This window comes from Natator depressus, chromosome 13 (genome assembly GCF_965152275.1).
Source record: "Natator depressus isolate rNatDep1 chromosome 13, rNatDep2.hap1, whole genome shotgun sequence".
In the NCBI taxonomy this organism is placed as follows: Eukaryota; Metazoa; Chordata; order Testudines; family Cheloniidae; genus Natator; species Natator depressus.
In genome coordinates this window covers 920,175-937,911 of record NC_134246.1, presented here as the reverse complement: position 1 = coordinate 937,911, position 17,737 = coordinate 920,175, and the positions used below count along the sequence as shown (strand labels likewise).

Below are 17,737 nucleotides of genomic sequence, written 5' to 3'. Positions count from 1 at the left end.
AGAAGAGAGATCTGACAAGGAGCTGAGCTGAGAGAGAGAACTGGGGTTGGCTGGGCAAAGAGACTGGGAACCAAGAGCCAGGCAGAGGCTTGGGGAGATGATTGAGATTAGATCTGGAGGAAGTCTCAGTGGCAGGGGAAGAGATGAGGTACTAGGAGGGGTATTGAGGCTGGCTAAGCTAAGGAAACAAGGAGTGGGGGGAGGGAGAGCTATAATTGGTTGGGCATTGGGACTGGAGAGACAAGGGCAAGGAGCTGGGGACAAGGACCCAGGGTGGTGGAAGAGACAAGTATGGGGAGAATGGGCTGAAGAGTCTGTACTAGAGCACACTCCTCTACAGAGTCTGGGATGGGACCCAAGATCCTAGAGTCTCCCTATTCTTCTGCTGTTTGTGAAAGCTGAAACCCACTTGCAGAGTGTGATACCCTCTGTAGTGCTGGTCCCTGTGGAAGATAACCTACTACTGCTATCAGTTACTCTGTTAGTTCAAGTGGCAGAGGTCTGTGGTGGATGTACAGGTTCTAGCCCTACTGATGAACCATGCTGATGTCACTATGATGCCACCTGATGGAATTTTTTTTTTGTTTGCTCTTTTAAATACCTAGGAAATTAACCCACCCACAAACTACATTAAAAAAACATTAAGGTCGCAAAGTCAAGCACTCAAAAACAAGTAAATACCAGAATTAAGGTTGCCCATGGAACCTTAACTCTCCCCTCTTGGGCATATGCATTATGATACAGTCTTCAATTACATGATCACATACAATTTTTTTCCATGGGACCCTTGCCTCGGTGCAGAATGGACCTGCTTTGGGGATAAATCACACAGGTGTAGTGAAGGAGGCTGATATTTCTGCCTCATTTGTTGAAGAAGTTGGAAGGTGTATAGTGAATGAAGCAGGGAATTTCGGGAAAAGAAAGGATAGCCTCAGCCTTAAGTCCGGAAAGGACAATCATGATCATCTAATCTGACCACATGCACACTGCAGGCCACAGTTTCTCTCCCACCCACTCTTGTAATAGATGCCTAACATCTTGCTGAGTTACTGAAGTCCTCAAATCGTGATTTAAAGACATCCAGTTACAGAGAATCCACTGTTTACACTAGTTTAAACTTGCAAGTGACCCGTGTCCCACACTTCAGAGGAAGGTGAAAAATCCCCAGGTTCTCTGCCCATCAGACCTGGAGAAAAATTCCTTCCTGACCCCAAATGTGGTGATCAATTAGACCTTGAGCATGTGGGCAAGATGCACCAGCCAGACACCTGGAAAGAATGATCTAGTAACTCTCAGCCCTCTTCAACGAGTGCCCCATCTCGGGCTGCTGGGAATATTTGCTACTATCAGCCCCAGATGGGGCACATGCCATGGTAGGCCGTGCCATCATACCATCCGCTCCATAAATTGATCAAGCTCAGTCTTGATGCCAGTTACATTTTTGCCCCCACTGCTCCCCTTGGGAGGTTGTTCCAGACCTTCACTCCTCTGATGGTTAGAAACCTTTGTCTAATTTCAAGCCTAAACTTGATGGCCAGTTTGTATCTATTTGTTCTTGTGCCAACAGTGGACCTTTACTTAGGTAACCTGGTGTTTGTGTGTCTGATGTATTTATAGGGAACAATCACATCTCCCCTCAGCCTTTGTTTGGTTAGGCTAAACGAGCCACACTTCTGAGTCACTTCTCCCAAGGTAGGTTTTCCGTTTCTCGGGTCATCCCAGTAGCTCTTCTCTGCACCCTTTCCGGTTTGAATTCATCTTTTTTAAACGTGGGAAACTAGCGCTGCACACGGTATTCCAGATGAAGTCTCACTAGTGCCTCGTATAATGGCAATACCTCGCCCGATTCATCCTAGGATTGCATTAGCCTTTTTCTACAGCCACATCCCACTGTTGGCTCATAGTCATCCTGTGATCAACCAGCACAGCCAGGTCTTTCTCTTCCCGTGTCACTTCCAAGTGTTGTCCCCAGTTTCAAGCATAAATTCTTGTTGTTAGTCCCTAACTGCATGATCTTGCACTTTGCACTATTAAATTTCATCCCATTTCAATTACACTAGTTTTCAAGGTCTTCCAGATCCTCTTGCATGGTATGCTGCTCCTCTGTATTGTCAGTGTCTCCCAGCTTTGTGTCATCCACAGATTTCATTAGCATGCTCTCACTTTTTGGGCTGAGGCCATGAATGAAAATGTTAAATAAGATTGGTCCCAAGACCAATCCCTGAGGAACTCCCTTAGTGACCTCCCTCCAGCCTGACCACTTACCTTTCAGTGTGACCTATGGTGGTTTCCCCTTTAACTCAGGGTTAAAGCAGTTGAATGCTGCCCTGGAGAATTGGATTCTGTCCCTGGCTGTGCCACAAAGTACTTTACTGTTACATGGGGCAAATCATTGAAACCAGACTTCTCACAGATGGTCGCTGACTGTATTCCTCATTTCTGGGGTCCCTGATGTGAGACAGTTGGGTCTGTATTGTAGGAGGGCTGTGCTCAGAGCTGAACTGAAGTCACGGTGATCTATGCTTTGAACATAAACAGTGCTAGATAGTGCTGAGCACGCTGGCTCAGATTGGGCACCTAAAATGAGGGGGAAGTTTTGACCTTAACCTCCCTCTGCCTCAGTTCCCCATCTATGAAATGAGGATAATTATGCACCCATCTCATACTCCTCCCCCTTTCTTAGGTTTTCAGTTCAGTTTCTTCTACTCTCTCCCTCCCGGCCTCAGCACTGCTGTGTCCCGGGCAGCTGCACTGGCCATGAGGGATGTTTGCACTGCCCTTGCAGCAGCTGTCTGTTGTAGGGATGACTCAGGGCTGTCAATCTAGCACCCTTCATCAGCACCGGATTTCACTCCAAATGTATGACAGTACTGATCTGTGGGTGAGCTGGTGCAGCTGCCCCTCCACCTGCGGGGGCCAGGCTGCCTGACCTCCTTTGCCCAGAGCCGATCCTGGTGCATAAAGAGGGATATGAAAGGGAACGGGGTTGGTTTAAGCTCCAGCAGAAACTCTACAGCAAAAGTGCCGTGTGCCAATGGGGAAAGGGTGACCTGGCAGAGAGCTGGGCCCCGTTCCAGCCTCCAGGTAGGTGGTGGTAAGGACAGCGACGACCAACGATCCGTCAGCCAACAAAGCAGAAGCCTCCATCTCTGAGCTCAGCAGGGCCCAGCTGCCTCAGGCCTGTGGAGGAGCTTAGATGCTGCACTGGTAGATGACAGCTGGGGCGAGCCTAGGCTGCAGGCAGGTTTGTGCTGGGCATGGGGCTCTTTAGTTCCTCCTATGCTCCCTAGAAATCCCTGGAGTCTCAGCTTGGGCCTATGTGCGCACAGGGCAGGTGTATGAGTCACCTAAGCCCCCTTCAGTTTTCTCTCCTGGAGGGGCTCCCTACGGGCCCGGGGAGGAGGGAATGAGGAGCCGAGCGCTCCCAGGCGGGACTGGGCTCAGGCTTGTCTGTTGCAATGTCCTGCAGTGAAGCCTTGGACTCAGTGTGGACCCCCCTGCTCCAGCCCTGCCCCGGCGTGCACAGGAGCTACTGTAAAGCCGCCGGGGGGGGGGCCCTCGGGCTAGGGAAGGAAGAGGGTTTATTCCGCAATTGCATAAGGTGCCCCTAGGCCGCGGGAGTGCAGCTCTGCAGAGGGTACCTGGGGCCCTGCTCTCCGCCAGCGCTGCCGAGCCTGGGTCTGCCCCCCACACAGGCCCACGGGTTCGACCTTATCTGCCCTGCCTCCAGCCCCATTGCTTCACTGGCCAGCCGCTCTGGGCTGAGCCCTGCAGCCACCTCTGCTCCCGGCCGGCCCCTGAGGCGGGGAGGGGAGCGGGAGCTGGGCTCTCCGGGGAGCAGTTCGGGCTTGTACAGCGCCTGGCACAGCGGGCCCGGGTCCCACCGCAATACAAGTGATGGCTCAAACGGCATTTTCCCGAGGCAGGGGGCGCTCCTGGCGGCGGAGGCAGGGCTGGAGCGGCGCCTTCCCCTGGCTGGGGCTGAGCCGGGCCGGGCAGGCCGGTCCCCCCAGCTCCTCGCCGCCACGCCGACGCCGAGGCGGATGCTCGCAGGCTCCCTGCGTCTGTGGCCGGCTGCGCGCGGGGCTGGGCAGGGCTCGGCCGGCGCCACGGGGCGCGCACCCGGCCCCGCCGCAGCCCGGGCTCCCGGCGAGCGGGTGAGCGGCCGCGCCCCGCGCGGGGCCCCGGCCGGCTGCGGGAGGAGGGGCCGGGCCGGGCTGCCGGCAGGGAGCGGGCTGCCGGCGCGCCCTGGGCGGCTCCGGCTCCGGCGCCGCGTCCCGGGCGCAGGCTGGGGCATCTCCCCGGGGCCCCAGGCCCGGCCTAGAGGAGCTGCCGGGTGCCCGCCCTCCGCCGCGGCCAGTGGCCTTGCCTTTGGAGCCGGCTCCTGCTTTTCTGTGGGAGGCTCCAGCCTCGAACCTGCCCGCGCCCGGGGAGCCCCCGCAGGGTCCGGCGGCGCCTGGGCCCGGCTCAGCCCTAGGCCCCTGGCTGGGTGGGGCGGCTGATCGCTGCCACCCCGGCCCCACCTTCCATCACGGAGGGAAGCGGAGAGGCTGTGCCCATGCAGACTGCCAGGACTCTCGGCTGGCTGGCCTCTGGCCTGGCAGCAGCCGAGCCAGCCCTCACCCTCCCAGCCAGCCCCGGGCCTGCCAGCGGGCAGGGGCAGCCAGCAAGTGCCCGCTCTGAGGGCTCCTGTGATGTGCACACCTGCCACGAGGCCGGGGCCACACCCCAGCCCAGGCGGGATAGGCGGCAGCGTGGGAGGGAAGGGACAGCCCCACCTCTCCTTAGCTCCTCTGCGCTGCAGAGCCCCCTGAATTGCTGCCCAGAATGAGGCCCCAACCCTGTTTCTAGCCTGGGCTGGCTTTGCTGGAGGCCCTGAGGGAGGGAAGCCGGGGCCAGGCAGGCCCTTGGGACTCTGCTTACGAACCCTTTATTCATGGAGGTCTCCCCTGTCTCTCTCTCCAGGCTGGGCTCCCCTGACCGTCCCCGCTGGGCTCGAGGACCTTCTCTCCAGGAGCTCCGAGCGGCTTCAGGAAGGGAGACCATGAGCCACAAGGATGGCGAGCTGGGGAGCTGCCAGCCGCTGGCGTTCACGGCGCACGAGCTGGAGTGCAAGATCTGCTACAATTGCTATGACGCACGAGCCCGCAAGCCCAAGCTGCTGAGCTGCTGCCACCGGGTCTGTGCTAAGTGCCTGCGCAAGATGGTGGCCATGGGGGAGTCCTCGCCCCACCTGCTCAGCTGCCCTTTCTGCCGGCAGGAGACCCAGGTCCCCGAGGAGGACGTGCAGCTGCTCCAGGATGACAGCAAGGTGCTGGCAGTGCTGACGTACCACGAGCGGGCAAAGAAGCAAGGCACTCTGCCCTCCCCCGAGGTCATCCTGTGCCCCAGCGTCCTGGAGCCCTCCCGCAGCTCCTCTGACTGCCTGGTCATCACCATCCTGGAGGTGCCGGAGGACGTGGCGCCCCCCGAAGGCTTGGGCATGCTGGACATGATACGCCTGTACCGCCCCACCAGCCTGGACTCGCTGCCCTGCCGCGACCCCATCCAGAAATGCCGCTCTTGCACCTGGCAGGCCATACCCCACTTCATCCTCTGGATGCTCTGCCTCATCTACTTCAGCTCCCTGCCCTTTGGCATCTACCTCCTGCTCATTGAGCGCCACAACCTGGGCATCGTGCTGGTCAGCCTGGTGCCCTCCACCCTCATTCTCTGTGTCTTCTACAGCTTCTGCCAGTGTCTGTGCCGCGAGATCTTCGAGTTCCCCTCCACCTGAGCCTGCTGCTCCCCTGGGTCCTGAAGGCACCAGGCACTGGCCTTGCACAGCCTGAACCTCCCCAAGGCTGTGCCCTGTGCCTGGGGCTGGCTGAGAGCATCCCCACTCAGGGCTTGCCAGCCCCCAGTTACTGCAGGGGGACGGGGAGATGTCAGTGTGGGAGGGTCCAGGCGCAGCTGAGCGACTGGTTGGACAGGGCCACGAAGCGAGTACTGAGTGCCTGTCATCTTCCCTTGCAGAGAGGAGATGAACTACAAAGCCGTGCACGACACTGCTGTCATCTTCCTACAGAACAACGCAGGCTTCACCAAGTGGGAGCCCACGCCAGAGCGGCTGCAGGAGCTCGTCACAGCCTATAAGCACTCGGGACGGACCCTCAGTTCCACGGGTTCCTCCTCCTCCTCCTCTTCCTCCTCCACTTCTTCCTCAACTGCAGATAAAGATCGGGAGACGGGCCGAGAGCAAAGCACCAGCCGGGAGACCAATGCCAATTAATCTGCAGAGGGCAGTGTGTGGGGACAGACGGCAGGGGCGAAGGTAACAGTGCTCCAGAGGAGGGAAGGTTTGATGTGGCAGGTGGAGAGACTGCTGGCCGAGTAGCGCCAGGCCTGGGGGACTCTCTCCAGGCAGCTCCACCCTGCTTGCTTTCCTCTATAAACCTGCAAGGCCACTTCCCTCACCAGAGTCCAGGGAGATTCCCTCGCCTTACGCCCTGTGGGAAGAAAACTGGCTGCTGCCCTAGACGAGGGGCAATGAAGCCAAAGGTCGCAGTCATAGGAAGAGTTTGCAGCCCCATCAAACACTAAAGCTCTGAGGAAGAGGCAGCTGGTGCTGAGACGGCTGCACAGGTGAAGGATGGACGGACGGACGGGCGGACTGACTGACTGACAAACCGAGCTGTGGCCTAGAAGGTCCCTTGCAGCTGGCTGAAGCCTGGCATTTCCAAGAGAGAAGCAGGCAGGGTCCAGAGGCTCTTCCTGCTGGCCTGGCACCAGCCCAGCTCCGTGTCCATAGTGTAAATAGTTCTGTCCGTGGCGACCATGCTCCCTGCAGGGTTTGTTTCCGTAGCATCCATGTTTCCTTTCCACATGTACGAGTTCCGTGTTTGCCGAAGCTGTTTACTGTATAAAAGAAAAGCAGAGAAAAGGAATTTCTTTTAGTGTGTAAAAACGTCTTTGCAGCTGTTTTGTAGTCGTTGTGGTTTTTACCCAGAGCCCTCTGGGCTTTATTTAACCTCTTTGGGTTTTGTTTTTTAAGGATTAATTTAACACCGCTAACCATTTTATTACTTTTATCAAAGAAAGCAAAGTCAAGTCTATTTTTGATTTTTGTTTCCTAGTTCTTAGGGACATTAAAAACCAGCATTACAGCTCCCCTTGGTGTCGGTGCTATTCCTCATCTGTGGGGCCTGGGACTGTCCGTGGGAGGCCAGACCTGCTCTGTCTGCCCTCAGATTCACCCTCTTCTGCTCTCTCCTGCTGTGCCCCTGAGCTCGCTGACCTGGCTGCTGGAGCATGGAGGGAATGGAGGAGGAAGCCCCCAGCCCATGTGATCTTTATTTTCAGTCTTTATGTCTTGGAGCCTCTTCCGGTGCAAACCACAGACTTGTTGCAAGCCGTGTCTGCCCTGCATGTTACTGGTGCTGTTGGCCTGTCAGACCCTGCTACAGAGGTGTGGGTGGGTGCCTGCCCTGCTGGCTTTGGGGGACCCCCCCCCCCGCATCTGCATGATCTCCAGTCAGCAGAGGGGCTATAATCTAGACCCCATTGTGTCTGGTAAGGACTGTGCTGCATTAGCAGGAGGGTTTATATCCCTGGTGAGCCACACATGGCCATGGAGCTGTGGAGCCTGGCTCCAGAGAGTCCGGCCCTGGAGAATGGGGCCCCGGAGAGCCCGGCCCATGGCCATGTTTGCATTCGTGCCCTCTGTGACAGGGAGGGATCTGCGCAGCACAGGGATGGGTGGAGTTTGCTCACAGTAGGATGCCTGTCCTTCCCACACTGCAGCCCAGGAGCAGCCCAGTGTGCTAGGAACCCTCAGCCATCGGGGAGGGGGAGGGAGGGGGGTTTACATCGCTGGGTCTCCATGTTCCACCCCCCAGCTCGTGCTGCTCCTGAGGCTCAGACCCCCTTTGCCACCAGCGAGAAGCCACCCAAGCCTGAAACCTGCCCCAGCCCAGCTCTCCAGGTCCCTCCAGACCATCTGCTGTGGAGCTCCCAGTGCCCCAGAAGGCTCCGCTGGCTGGGGGGTGCCCATGGGGCTGTGTGGGGTGAGCAGGGTGGCTGGGCCTGCAGAGGTGGGCGCAGTGGGACAGCTCCCTTGCTGCGTGTGGCCGGCGGCTGTTTCTGGGAGATGGAGCCCCTGACTTTGGGCGCCGGAGCTTAGGGGGAGACCTGACCAAAGCTTGGGCTGTGGCAGCATGGAACGGAGCAGCCCCAGCGCTGCCTCTGGCCTGTGGGGTCCCCAGCCAGCTCCCGTCAGCCCAGCAAGGCCAGCGCCCTGGGGCAGCGCTCTCCGCTTCCAGAGAAGCTGCAACCGCAGGCAGCCAGAGCCCTCCTGGGACCCACCGGCCACGGCCTGCAGCCCCCGCCCCCGGCCGGCCTCATGGAGTAACCCCCACGGCCACTAGGGGGAGCCATTGCCTAAGAGACGGGGGGGGTTGCTTGTGGCTGGCTGTTCCGCGGGCTGTTCCTTCCCCTGGGATGTTCGATCCCCACAGCCCGGGGGGGCCAGAGGTGCTGGAACTGGGGGTGCTGCACCCCCTGGCTGCACGTGCTGCACCCCTGGCTGGACGTGGTTCCATCACATCCAGGGTTTACAATTTTGTCCCGTGGCGTCAGCACCCCCCTGTGCAAACTCTCCCAGCCCCTGGAGGGTGTGAACGGGGGGGCGGGGGAGGGCTCCAGGCCCCCAGCTAAGCTGTGCGTGGAGGCCAAGCCCCTGGGGGGCTGCAGCCCTCCTGACTCCATGGATGGGGGTCTGGCCCCTCCCAGTGTACACCCTCCCCCAGCTCTTGGCAGTGGGGTCCCGAGGTCGGGGTGGGTGGGTGGTGGAGCCCGCCGTCTGGTAACACACATGCCCAGGAAGAGGCTGGTGACATTGAGTTGCTCATTCATCTTTATTAGACAGAACATGGCAAAGCCCAATCACCCTGGCTATGTGGGTGCCGCCCCTGGACCCCCAGCTAGGCTCTGTGCCCCCCAGGGGAGCATTGGGGGCCACCAGGTTGGGGACAGTGTGGCTGGAGTGCAGCCTGCAGGCTCCTGGCGTGAGCGCGTGGGGCTGGCCCCCCTGCCCCCCTTGGCCCTGTCGCTTGCCATCCTGTGGGGCTGGCGAGAACCCTGGCAACAGCCCAATGGCAGCAACCTCGCCCTGGCTGGAGCCTGGGCCCCATTCAAACCCAATCTGCATGGCCTCCCGCACCGTCCCCTGGCCTCACCCTCTCCCCAACCTCCAGCCCCCTCCTACCCTTCCCCCCCCTTCAGTCTCCCCCTCCCCCTAGATATTTTACTGTCTTCTGGGAGCCACTCAAGGAACCATCCCCCCAAGCCCTCTTTGCCCCACAGACTCACTCTTTACCCTAGAGCCTCCCCCAAATCTACAGGCTCCCTGGCTCTTGCACCGCTGAACACCTGGGAGGCCCTGTCTACAGCCCGGCTCCCCGTGGGCAGAGCCCCCTCCCCTGGCCGTGAGTCCCAGGCCGGCTGCCGCCCGTGCCACGCTGTCACTGTGGGAGCGTCCGGTGGCTCTCGGGGCACCAGGGAAGGGCCAGGCTGAGCTGTGGGGGTAGGACACCCCAGCAGGGCGGTGCCATCTCCAGCGGCAGGCGGCAGCTCTGCTCCTGCTGGGGGCATGTCGCAATCTCAGCCAGACACCAGATCTTGGGCTGCTGGGGCGGCGTCCCCTGTGTCAGCTCAGCAGCGTTGGGCTGCGGGCTTGGCCGCTGGTGCTCTGACTCCAGGCAGGGGCCTGGGCTGCCCTCCTTGGGGCTGCCCCCTGTGCCTGGGCTGCCCCCCGGCCCCTCGCCCTGCCCCCCGGGCTGTTGCTCGCCCTGAGTCTCGCCCTCGCCGGCGTCTCTGTCCGACTTGCTGCAGGGGGCCCAACTCAGCTGCTTCTCCTTCTTGAGGCGCCGCCGGGCGTTGGCGAACCAGGTGGAGACCTGGGTGAGGCTCATCTTGCTGCTGATGGCCAGCATGAGCTTCTCGCCCTTGCTGGGGTAGGGGTGCCTCAAGTGCTGGCCCAGCCAGGCCTTCAGGGCGCTGGTGCTCTCCCGGGAGGTGGCCGCCTTGGCTCGGGGCAGCTCCGCGGGCAGGCCCTGGCCAAAGCAGGGGGAGCACAGCACGGGGCCGGGCAGGAGCAGGGGCTGGAGGTTGTAAGCAGCCGTCACCTGGAAGGCAGGGGAAGGGGCGGTGAAGCCCTGGTTGCAGAGGTGCGTGGGCAGGGAAGGGGCTCGCTGGTGGATTGCCCAAGCCATGCGCTCCCAGCCCTGCCCCGGGGATGCCCCAACACATCTCCCAGTGTTCAGCCACATGGGACTGGCACATTTGTTGGCATCTGCTCCCTCCTGTCACGGGGGCTGTTCCCCGCACAGCCACCCCGAGCGGAGAGCGGGGCCTTTGCTCCGGCCAATCTAGTGCCCTTCCCCCATATCCTGCTGGGGCTCCCACACTGGGAACGCCCCCCCCTTCCCCCCGGCCCTCTTGGCTCGGTGTGCTAGGGGCAGGCTGGGCTCTGTGGATACACCCCTGGGCTAGCCCTGTGTGCTGCTGGGGCTGCTCCAGCAGCTTGTGGGGCAGGGGCGGGGGGGACGACGTGGGACTGTCCCAGCCCTGCCAGAGCAGAGCCCTGACCCACTGAGCTGAGCCTGGGGACAGACACAGTCTGTGGGCAGGGGAAGGAGGGTGCTGGGCAGGCCCAGCTCTGCCCCACCAATGCAGAGTACTGAATGCCACAGGCAGCCCCCTGGGGTTTGCTGGAGGGGGCTCCCATCACCCACCCCGTGGGTAGCACTGCAGCCCCACCTGATCCAATGGCCAGGGCAGGACCACAGCTCCTGGGTACTATTGTCCTGGGGGGGGGCTCAGAGTGCCCCTACAGCCAGCCACTCCCCCAGCCACCCCACAACAGGGAGAGCTGCTACCCCACAGGGAATGAGAGACCCCGGGAAGGGAGGCAGGCAAGTCCCAGTTTCTGGGGCAGAGTCTGTACAGCTGGCTGCAGGGGACCAAGGCGTGAGTAGCAGAGTGGGCAGTGATGTCCAGCTTTACTCACTCACCCGCAATGCCCCTGCCCCAGTGCCAGGGCTAGACCCCCCCCCAGGACTCCTGGCTCCCTGCCCTTGAGCCACCCACTAGCCTCCTCCCCCATTTGAGCTCAGGGTGGCAGACACTTTGCCAGTGAGTGCTTGGTGCCTGCCTTCCGCGCAGCTAACTGCCTGCCCCCCCTTTTCCCGCTGAGGTGGGGGGGCCACACGCGGGGCACCCTCTGGATGGCGGCAGACAGCCCCTGCGCCCCCCCCCCCCCAACGCCCCAGGCCTGGCGCGTCACTTACTGGCTGTGCAAGGAGGCTCAGGTGCGGCGGCAGCAGGTTGGAGCCCTGTGGGGCTGGGCAGGTGCAGGGCAGGTGCAGGACAGCGTGGGGAGGGGGAAGCAGCAGCCCTGGGGCACCCCACACCCCTCTGGGGGCCCCCGGCTTGTTGCCAGCCTGAGCCTCCCTCCACACCAGCTGTGCAGCTGCCATGCTGCTAGGACCACTGAGAGGGAGCCCAGAGCCCAGAGCTTTATAGGGGGCTGGGGGGGGGGGTCCGTGTGGGGCCAGCAGGGTGATTGACAGCTGCTTAGCAAGGACGAGCAGCCTGGTGCCAGCTCACATTAAAGCGCCCGCACAGATTGTCTGGGTGGTAAATCCCCCAGCCCGGCTGGTTCCCTGTGTGCCAAACATGCCACGGTCATGCCACCACCACGCTCCCGTGCCAGCCGTCCCGGGGGTAACACGTGGAGCCAGGCCGGAGGAGGCCCGTGCGTACGGCAATAGTGCCTGGCTGGCACAGTTAGGGGTCTGCTGCAGCGACACACGGGGCACGACCATCCCCAAGCCCCCAGGCTAGCCCCCCATTGGGCTGGAGGGGGGGATGGGCTCAGCCTCATGCCCACACGCTGCGGCCCATGGGGGTGACCGGAGGGCGGCAGCGCTGCAGCTGGCATGGGGCAGTGCTGGGGTGGCCCACGCCTTAGCCCATGGCTGGGGCGAGACAGGAGGAGCCGTTGGTCCTGGCACCGGTGCTCCAGTGGGGCCTGCGGTGAAGGGAATCGGGCTGCCTGAGGCCTATAGTGCAGACCCTGGGTGCAGCATCCAAGGAAACCCCTGGGCCCTGCCCAGTGTGGGGCGGGGGCAGCGCCTCAGAGCAGGGGCTGGAGCCAGGCCTGCTGCGGGGGCAGGGGAGAGAACCCACCTTGCTGCCTGGCCCCTCACCCCAGCTGCAGCCACAGCTCTGGGGTCCTCAGGGCAGTGCCCCGTGCTACCGGGGTGCTCTGAGCCCAGCTGTGGGTGGCTGGAGTGGCCCCGGCTGAAGGGTCCATTACTGAGCCCGGGGCAGAACCACTGCGATCTGCACCCTCGCTGCCTGGGGAGGGGCAGGCGAGCCCCGGCGGGCAGGGCCGGCAGCAGGGGGACAGATTCCAAACAGCAGCAGCTGCTCCGCGGTGCCAGGGGAGACCCCAGCAGCAGGGCGAGAATGGGCGTGTGTACGTCAGCCTCTCACCCTGGTGCCACCCCGCCCTGCCCCCAGGGGCTCTGGTCCTCAGCCCCGCCGTTCACTCAGTCCCTGGTGGGAGGGTGCCCCCGACCCCAAGGACTGGACTCTGCCCCCACACCTGGCCGGGGCTGATGCAGACCCAGACCCACAGCTGCACGTAGTGTTTTATTTCAGTGTCAGGATCCATTAGAAAAAAGCAGAGTGCGGCAGGGGCGAGGTGCAGACGGGCTGTACCCGAGCGAGCCCCACCACCGAGGGTGATGGTCAGCACCACGGCGGACACGGGAATCACCAGGGCAGGACAGCAGGGGCTGCAGGTCAGGACTGGGGGGGCTCTGGATAGGGGGAGGGGCTGTGTTAGTGTGAACTTTGGGAAACACGGCGCCTCTTGGCCCTGCTCCGGCCGGGCAGTCGCTAGCAGGGCCCATCCACTGCCTTTCCCCAGACCCTGCGCGCTCGGGGCAGCCTGAGCCCCCCGGCCGCGGGTGGGACTGGGGCCGGGGCTGGCAGGGGCCGGGAGCCGGCCCCACTAGCGGGAGAACTTGCGCACGGTGCGGTACGAGTCTGGCACGGTGAGGTGCTGCGCCTGCCCCCGCTCCTCCTCCTCCATCAGGTCCTCGGCAGAGCCCCAGCGCTTCCGGGCCTGGCCCTTGGGCAAGAGCAGGCAGGCCAGCGCCCTGTTCCTGCCGTGCACTGCTGGCAGCTCTGGGGGAGAGAGAGGGCAGGGCAGGGTCAGGGCAGGAGACGCAGCCCCCTCCCAGCAGGGCCTACAACCCCCAGCCCCCCCACCCCCCGCGGCAGCCCCCCCCGGCCCTGGGGGCACAGCTGCAGCTCAGCGGGTGCACAGGGTGGCACCGAGCAGGGAGTGCCCAGCCCTTACACGGCCCCTGCCTGCAGGCAGCCAGGCTAAGCCCCGCCCTGGCTTGTGTGCTCTCCCCCCATGCGCACGCTGCTTGTGGCCCCACACCTCACCATGGACCCGCCTTCTGGAGAGGCTGCGAGGGAGGCGCCCGACCCCTGGAGCTGGGGTAGGGGGCCCCACAGGGAGACGGGGCCCCCGAAGGGTGGACAGACAGACAGACAGACAAGGGGCATTTCTCACGGGGCATCGTGGCAGCTCTGTCCAGGGGCTTCTCTGCTCTCAGGTAGTGCCTGGCCAGGTGCCCGCTGTAATCCCGCACGTTCTGCTTGGCACCTGCCGGGACACACAGCTCAGCCCTGGCCTGGCGATGGAGAATGCACCAGGAGGGCTCCAAGCCCTGGGGCATGACCCCCTCCCCCACAGGGGTCACCCAGCGGGTGGGGCCCTTGGCGTCAGCCCCACCCAACCCCCTTCCCCGTGCTTTCCTGTGCCAGTGGTGTCATCAGAAGGGCCCCAGGCCAGGGGTGGCAGGTCCCTGGGGCGGGTGCTGCTCACCGTAGCTCCGGACGAGCAGGTCCATGACCTGGCGGTGCCCATGCAGTGCAGCAATGTGCAGGGGGGTGTAGCCCTGGGGGGGACACAGGAGGCATCAGGACGCGAGGGACCGGTGGCTTCAGACCCCCAGCCCAGCCCTGCAGGAAGGAAATGGGCCAATCTCCCCACCCAGGGGACATGGACATCACCCCCTTAGAGAGGCCCCCCGACCCTGCAGAAACACCCCCTTCCACAGCACAGCCCCCCAGTGATCTCTCTGCCCCCATCCTTCCCAGTGAGACCCCCCAGCATCCAGTCCTGCTCCACCAACTATCACCCCACCCCTGGGCACCAGTGCCACTGCCTAATCTGTCCTGAGGAGCCTGCTGCGAGGTCTGTCCGTCTGTCCTTCCCGGGCACCTGCATACTCACGCCCTGTGTGGGTGGGGGAGGGGAGAAGAGAGCACAGGCTTAGTACAGAGCTCCAGGACCCCTTCCAGGTAACCTTACACGCCCGGCACACGCAGTGCCATGCTCCCAATGCAGCTGGGCCCCAGCCGCCACCCCTCTCCGGACATGTCCCATCCCACCTGAGCTCAGGCTGCAGCCCTCTGGGGCCATCGCCAGCAATGGTGTCCTGGCAAGCCCCCGGCAGCCCCGCGTGCCCTCGGCTCCTCCCACCCGCCCAGCAGCTGGGCACAAGGCAGGCAGGTACTCACGTGCTGGGTCCGAGCAAAGGGCCAGCAGCATGGGGAGGGGAGAGGAGAACCCATTAGAGCCAGCCATGTATGGATTGCCCCCCTCCCTCGCTGCTCCCAGCCCCCTCCACCCCCCAGGGCTTCCCAGGCCAGGGACCCCACCCTCCGGCCCCCACTCAGGGATGCTGGGAGGCCAGGGGCTGGGGCTGGCAGAGCCCCTACTGGGACCTGCTGCCTGGGGCTGGAGCCCCTCCAGTGCCAGCCCTGCACAGGGCCCCGAGCCCGCCTGCCTCCCCTCGCCTGCCGGGAACTCACCGCTCGCATGTTGACATCGGCGCCTGCAGCCACCAGAAGCGAGGCCATGTCCTCCTTGCCGTGTTTGGCCGCCCAGTGCAGCGCTGTCTGCGGGGAGAGGCAGGGCTGGGCTCAGAACCCCCAACCCAGCCTCGCCCATCCCCTGACAGGGCCTGGCTCCCCCCATGCTGGGCTCAGGCAAAGCCACCTCTGCTCCACCCCCCCAGCCCCACTCTCCCGGGAAGAGGCACTACCTGCATCGCACCTCCAGCGGGGAACTCCAGCGGGGAGCGTGGGCAGGACACAGACACCAGCACCTCTCCCCCACCGGCTCCATGACACCCTCCCGTGGGGCTGAAGGGGCACTGCCCCGGGCAGGAGTCACTATGTTTAACCCCTGTGCAGAGACCAGTGACAGTGGGGCAGGCCTTGGTGAGTGCAGAGAGGGAGGGGCTATTGTCAGGCCCGTCAGATGGGGAAACTGAGGCCCAGGGAAAGGGCTGACCATGAAGGCCCCACAGTGAGCCAGCAACAGAGCAAGAAACAGAACCCAGGAGTCCTGACTCCCAGCCCTGAGCTGAGTCCATCTGCCCACTCTGCCCTAGTGCCCTGCTGGGCCCCCCTGCCCTGCACCCCATCTGCCAGCGCTCAGCTCGCTGGGGAGGAGCCAGGGAGCCCCAGCCTGGGAATGCAGCAGGGAGGGGGTGAGGCTGATCCTGGGGTCCCAGAAGGCTCATACTTACAAACTGCTCCCGGCCGAGATGGGTGGCAGCGCCAGCAGGGACGGGCAGCAGGGTCGGGCAGAGAAGGAGACGTGTTAGAAGCATTGCACGGGGCCCCCGGAGCCAGCACGGCACTGGTCCAACGTGGGGGACGGCAGCCAAAACCTTCCATTTGGGACAGGAAACTCGACCACCAAACGTCTGGATTTGGACACCCTGCCGGGGCCTGGGGGGAGCTGTTCTTCGGGCTTTGGGGCCCCTTCTTCCCTATAGCCCGGGCTGTTGGCTGGACTACCCTGCTAGTGCCCCCTGGGGCTGGGCTGAGCTCCCGTCCAGACCCCCTGGGCTCCCTGCTGTGCACTGGGGCTCCCGCCAGAGACCAGGGGTCAACCAACCTGCAGCAACCCTAACACCCCCCAGAGCCTCTGCGGGAGCAGCAGTTCCACCTGCCCCACACCTGCCCCAACTTACCCCCTGAGCCGCACCGGAACCAGAGCAGGTCAGCGACCGGGAAGAGAGAGAGAGCAGGAAATCAGAGCCTGTAGATGGAGGGGGCAGGGTACAGGCCTGGGGCAGGGCAAGAGGGTGGGGAGGGGACAGGCAGGTGGCAGGCAGTGGAGGACAGGTGAGGCCAGTGGGTTCATTAGCTGCAGGAGGGGCTGGGATTTCACAGGAGTTTGGGGTCCCAAGTGCTTGACTTTGCCCCAGGCCCCTCTGGGATTCGCAAGGCAGTGCAGAGGAATTGGACCATTGCGCAACCCACCCCCAGCTCCAGTCTGAGCCACCCGGTCAGGGCTGGAGGGAGCATGGGCCTGGCATGGCCCTGTACTCACCGAGGTGAAGTCCTGCAGCATGTCCCGCGAAACCAGAGAAAGAGAGAGAAAATGGTTGAGCTCAGGTTAGGGCTGGGGCAGCCCCCCCCTCTGGGACACAGAGCAGCCCCCTCCCTGCCCAAGAGCAGCGGGTTGGGCCCAGAGCCCCTCCCACTTTCCCCAGCCAGCTGAGCACATCAGGCCGGGCATGAGGGCCAGACTTACCTTCCTGGTGGCCAGGGATGGCTCCTGTTTGAGCAGGTGACTCAGGGTGAGCAGGTGCCCACTGGCCGCCCCCTGCAGCCACTCCTTCTCCACCAGGTCCAGCTGCGGGGGAGAGACACAGTGAGCGACAGACAGCAGCACCGGGGCCCGACAGGGCCGGAGGGGGGCCTCACAATGGCTCTCGGCCCAGAGGGAGATGGGTTCTCACTCGGGCTGTCAAGCCATTTAAAAAATTAATTGTGATTAATCACGCTCTTAAAGAATACTAGAATACCATTTATTTAAACATTTTTGGATGTTTTCTACATTTTCAAATATATCGATTTCAATTACAACACAGAATAGAAAGGGCACAGGGCTCACTTGATATTATTATTTTTATTTCAAATATTTGCACTGTAAAAAACAAAAGAAATAGTATTTTACAATTCACCTAACACAAGTACTGCAGTGCAATCTCTTTATCATGAAAGTTGAACTTATAAATGTAGAATTACGTACAAAAAATAACTGCATTCAAAAATAAAACAGTGTAAAACTTTAGAGCCTACAAGTCCACTCGGTCCTACTTCAGCCAATTACTCAAACAAGTTTCAGAGTAGCAGCTGTGTTAGTTTGTATCCGCAAAAAGGAAAGGCACCTTAGAGACTAACAAATTTATTTGAGCATAAGCTTTTGTGAGCTACAGCTCACTTCATCGGGTGCCTTCAGTGGACAAACAAGTTTGTTTCCATTTGCAGGAGATAATGCTGCCCACTTCTTGTTTACAATGTCACCTGAAAGTGAGAACAGGCGTTCGCATGGCCCTTTTGTAGCCAGTGTTGTAAGATATTTACATACCAGATGCGTTAAAGATTCATATGTCCCTTCATGCTTCAGCCACCATTCCAGGGGACATGCGTCCATGCTGATGACAGGCTCTGCTCGATAACAACCCAAAGCGGTCCGGACTGACGCGTGTTCATTTTCATTACCTGAGTCAGATGCCACCAGCAGAAGGTGGATTTTCTTTTTTGGTGGTATGGGTTCGGTAGTTTCCGCATTGGAGTGTTGCTCTCT

General features: G+C 61.8%; 2 protein-coding genes across 4 annotated transcripts; one reads left to right on the top strand and one right to left on the bottom strand.

The window, feature by feature from the left end:
* Positions 1-1,615: 1,615 nt before the first annotated feature.
* On the top strand, positions 1,616-7,131 carry LOC141996956 (E3 ubiquitin-protein ligase RNF182-like). Of its 3 annotated transcripts, XM_074969247.1 has the most exons (3): positions 1,616-1,692; positions 4,966-5,683; positions 6,016-7,122. In XM_074969247.1, exons 2-3 carry the CDS (start codon positions 5,045-5,047, stop codon positions 6,133-6,135), a joined length of 759 nt encoding a protein of 252 aa, XP_074825348.1. In that variant the 5' UTR covers positions 1,616-1,692; positions 4,966-5,044; the 3' UTR covers positions 6,136-7,122. The 3 variants fall into 3 exon arrangements, with proteins under 3 accessions (XP_074825348.1, XP_074825347.1, XP_074825346.1); XM_074969245.1 differs by lacking the exon at positions 1,616-1,692 and having other exon boundaries at positions 4,705-5,683; XM_074969246.1 differs by lacking the exon at positions 1,616-1,692 and having other exon boundaries at positions 4,688-7,131.
* Positions 7,132-9,386: 2,255 nt separating this feature from the next.
* On the bottom strand, positions 9,387-10,431 carry LOC141997424 (uncharacterized). The gene has a single exon (XM_074969790.1). The coding sequence runs from the start codon at positions 10,305-10,307 to the stop codon at positions 9,501-9,503; it is 807 nt and encodes a 268-aa protein (XP_074825891.1). The 5' UTR covers positions 10,308-10,431; the 3' UTR covers positions 9,387-9,500.
* Positions 10,432-17,737: the final 7,306 nt, after the last annotated feature.

Coding starts and splice junctions, on each gene's coding strand:
- LOC141996956 (XM_074969245.1), top strand. CDS start 4,937: ATGGAGGTCTCCCCTGTCTCTCTCTCCAGGCTGGGCTCCCCTGACCGT. Junction 5,684..6,015: donor ACAACCTGGGCATCGTGCTG/GTCAGCCTGGTG, acceptor CTTCCCTTGCAG/AGAGGAGATGAACTACAAAG.
- LOC141997424 (XM_074969790.1), bottom strand. CDS start 10,307: ATGTGGCTGAACACTGGGAGATGTGTTGGGGCATCCCCGGGGCAGGGC.